Source organism: Sinocyclocheilus anshuiensis, unplaced genomic scaffold (assembly GCF_001515605.1).
Source record: "Sinocyclocheilus anshuiensis isolate Anshui unplaced genomic scaffold, SAMN03320099.WGS_v1.1 scaffold428, whole genome shotgun sequence".
Classification (NCBI taxonomy): domain Eukaryota; kingdom Metazoa; phylum Chordata; class Actinopteri; order Cypriniformes; family Cyprinidae; genus Sinocyclocheilus; species Sinocyclocheilus anshuiensis.
The window spans coordinates 102976-107299 of NW_015558563.1; the positions used below are offsets into that span (position 1 = coordinate 102976).

General features: G+C 35.7%; 1 protein-coding gene across 2 annotated transcripts in view; it reads left to right on the plus strand.

Annotated features, from left to right (window-relative positions):
- The first annotated feature begins 2388 nt into the window (after nucleotides 1-2388).
- The window catches only part of LOC107679453 (gastrula zinc finger protein XlCGF57.1-like), a 4521-nt gene continuing 2585 nt past the window's right edge, over nucleotides 2389-4324 (plus strand). For both annotated transcript variants that reach the window (XM_016474998.1, XM_016475000.1), the window contains exons 1-2: nucleotides 2389-2455; nucleotides 3291-3391. In XM_016474998.1, the coding sequence (XP_016330484.1) occupies nucleotides 3307-3391 (85 nt within the window). In that variant the 5' untranslated portion in view covers nucleotides 2389-2455; nucleotides 3291-3306. The remainder of the gene's footprint in view (nucleotides 2456-3290; nucleotides 3392-4324) is intronic.

Below are 4324 nucleotides of genomic sequence, written 5' to 3' on the forward strand. Positions count from 1 at the left end.
ATCACGACCCTCACTGCTGCAGTCAGACTGAATCTGATCTGGGAAGTATGCGGTTTCGAACGCAGCCAGACAGACAAAAAAATCAGGCTCAAATAAAACAAAACTTGTATTTAAATTCTGAGTGGATTATAAGTGAGCAAAGAGCGCTTCCTTTATAATCACTAAAAAGCTGTTACTCACTTCACTTCATCGCAATCTCACAGAGTTCTGTTATAATCAATAAAGCTCTCTACACTGCACAATGAGTCTATTATTTAAATTAAACCTGGTTACCGATTCACAAACAGCAGCACATCAAGACTTGTATAATCACCGTCCATTCACTCAATCAGTGTCTGGCCTTTCTAAGGACATCTCTATAACTGTGAATTCCCAGCGATTGTAAACAACTTACCCATTTCTCCAGCATTTTCTCAAAGTTAGTGACTTTGTTTAGTTGTAGTGACAGTGTTTGCAGTTATTTTTCCAGAAAGAAATATCCATGTTTGAGCCTAAAAAGTACTGTATAACTAACAAGATAAGAAATACATTTGAAAATACTTCATCTGGTGTACCAAAGCACTTGAATTTTACCAAATGTACCAAAATGTGATTTCTGTGGTTTGGAGACGGAATATTGTCCACTTATTTTTATCGGCATTTATAACAAAATTGACTTTGAGGGCGTACACCTTTTTTTCTTTTTTTTTTACCAAATACCAAATGTGGCCTTTATTGTCAATCTCTGTCTGATTATGGGACAATACAATATGCATAAACAAAAATGGGCTGAAGGAAAACTCAACAAACTTTACTTACTATAGAAATGAAACATTATATAGAGTCACTAATTGATCTAAAAAATAGTAAAGCAAAACACACTAGGTCTCTATGTGAAGTTGTTTTATTATGATAATACAAGTTTCTTTCTTTTTTGTTCTTTTTCTTGTTATAAATTACTTTAGTTGTTTTAAGGGGAGACACTGCAGGCAAAAACACTGTTTTTTCATGCACCTGTCAATTTTGAGATTTTGGGCTTTTTGGCTTTTCATAAAGTCTTTTTTCAGACTAGTGGAAAGAAAACACCCAAAAGACACTGTTAAGCATTTCTTTTATAGCACTTTATCAATTTGTGTCAATAGATTTCAATTACAATACATATTTTTAAAGGCCGTTTTCTCAAAATGAGTTTTTTTCTCCAACACTGAGCCATAAATCTCCACTTCAGTAGCACTTGCACACACCAAACTTGACATTTTTATTCCTGTCTATATTCTGAAGGTTTTTACAGAGGGATTTGTTCATATATAATTTGCTTGATTATATACAACATTTTATTTCCCCCAAAATTGTGAAAATATATTGTTTTCTGGCTGTTCAATGTATTTTCTGAATTATGGAGTGACAAATAGAGATACCCAAAATCATTTGCCTCTAATATGTCAAAAAAATAATAATAAACAAGAATTTTGAAACTGACTTCATCCAATGTTCAGATTTTTGTACTAGAAATGTATGCAAATTAGCGCATATTTCATTAAATAATGCCTCATTTGCATATTTAAACCTAACATTTTAGAAAACTTGTAATACAAAAAATATTTGCAATTATCAATGTAATCAATGAACTGGGTAAGTAAGACGATAACTATTAGTTAATGTTTTTACCCTATCCACCTGCAGCCTTGATAATTATATCTATATATTTAGAGTACTGAAATGAAATAGATAAATATGCAAGTCTCATATTTTTTACCGTGTCAAATCCTCTTTTTTTCCTTTATACTGTAGCCTAGTGGACTCCATTTCCCATCATGCTTTGCTCTGATTGCACCGCCCTTGCTGGGGCGCCCCGTGGCCTGCGTCAGTGTTGCGCAGATTCGGTTTGAACCGAAAGCGGAGTGTGACCTTCTCTGACGGCGGAGACCGGCAGGAGACCGAGCGAGCGGATCCATGTCAGCACTCCCGTCCACGACCCTCGCCACGGAGATGAACTGCAACTTAGCTGGAGATGAAATCGGGTAAGACACGGTGTGTTTATATGACAGTGTTTGGATGTAGCGTACTTGTCCCGTTCCAGCGGAGAAAGATGCGCAGCGGGCCGCCCAGAGGACAGCAGATCCCAGCGAGCCATCCTGCCGAGCTCCGCAACTCACTCTGGTGCACCAGTAATCTCCTTCAAAATGACACAAAAAATGTTTGCAATTATCAATGTAATCAATCAGCTGTAAGGTGATAATTAGTAGTTCATTTTTTTACCCTATTCACCTGCAGTGTCTCGCCTTAATTAAATACGTTTATACTTTTGATACATTTGATAAGCAAATATGTGCAACTTGTAACAACTACTTTTAATGTATTTATGGCCATCTGTGCGTGTGAAACTAGGACAGGACTTTTATTTTGGTGTGGCGACGTGACGACATAAGACTGCGCCGCGTCACATTAGTTCGTTTGTTGATTCGACTGAAGAAAGGTTTGTGCATTCAAACATTTAAAGTATAAGTCAATGCAAACAATTCGGGTAATTTTACAGTTTTTTTTACAATAACTATGAAGTGAATTCAGCGTTGTTGTATGTAATAGTGCAATGTTTTATCTGTCATTAAGGAACATTCTTTTTGTGAGTAACGTTAAAGCTCATCTGCAGAAAAGGGGCATCTTATTTCGTTCTCTATATAAGTAGAGCTGAAGAAACTGGGGGTTTTGAGTCAGCTGAACTAATTGCTTCGCAAAATGGCTCACTTGAATCACCTGCTGGCCAAAGTGGGCTTGGCTAATTGGTCTATTCAAGACGACTTTAACCCTGACTTGACCTGGCTTGTCAGTCCCTTACGAAAATGAACCATGGTTTTATTGTAGTTAAAGTCTAGTAACCATGTTTTTTTTTTTTTTTGGCATATTGATTAACATTTGTATAACCACAGTTTTACTACAAATACCATTGTTAAACTATAAACTATAGTCCCTTACGAAAATGAACCATGGTTTTATTGTAGTTAAAGTCTAGTAACCATGTTTTTTTTTTTTTTTGGCATATTGATTAACATTTGTATAACCACAGTTTTACTACAAATACCATTGTTAAACTATGGTTAGTGTAGTAAAACCATGGTTAATTTGTGGTTACCATGGTTTAACTATAGTAACCATGTTTTTTTGTTCTTTAATTTGTAGTAAAACCATGGTTAATTTTCGCAAGGGGTGCGCTGGCTGCTGAACTAGGGAGCTGACTGAGACGCACTTAGAGATTTAGTTAAGATTCCCCCCCCTCCTTTTTTCTTATTGTTCTATTTGTCTCAAACACACAGAAGAACTGTTATAAAGATGACGTTTATTAAACAAGAAAGTGAAGACGTGAAAATTAAAGAAGTATTCCGTGTGAAACAAGAAGATACTGAGGAACAAACAGGTTAGTTTCCTTTTTTTACATGAACTCATTTGATCCTTATTAAAATGTCTCTACAGATATGAATGATATTTGTGAAGAATTGCAAGTTTAGCATTTGTTTTCCATCATAACACACATTCAATTGAAAAAATATACATCTACAAAGAAAATGAAGAAAAAATAAATTAATAATAATAATGCTGAAATAGTAGTTTGTCTCCCCAAGTTTCTTGTAGAGGCTATTTACATATAAACTGATTAAGTTGGGGGTCAGTTTGGAGGACATACATGAAAATGTTTGTTTTTAGTTCACTTCACCAAACCCACACTACAAAAGAGTCATGTAAAACCCAGTTTAAGATTAATATTTGTGAAACTAGAACAAAATGTATGGAAATAATAGCATGCATAAGTATTTTAAATATTTTTACCTTTACTTTCATTAAAAACACTTGTTTCTGCTATTGCAAGCTCATTTTGTGAATGTAAGCTATTTGTTTAAATTTTAGAGAAGCGCAAACTGGGTGCTTAATGGAAATGTAATTGGCTGCAATTAGGGATGGGTGATATCTTATCATTTGCGATATACCGGTAAAAATTCTCCACACGAGAATCCTCCTCCTTCCAGCGATAATAACGATAAAGTCTAGTTGTTGACATATTTCTGTGTGCGGCTGTGTGGAGTGACGTGAAGGAAGGCGGACGTGAAATTGAGCAGCTCTTTCTACAATCTGGAACAGGTTTGAATAGGGCTGTACAGTGTGACAAAAATCGATCTGAGCCTTGAGTAAATGTACTACAGTAGCACGTGTGCGACACAGTTTTACATAGGGCTGCACGATTAATCGAATGCGATTGTCATGCGCATTTTGATAGTAATGCCAGTTCTGTAATCAGCAGGAAATCATCATCACGTGCTTTCAGATGGAGCAGCATTTACTACACAGAGCCGTA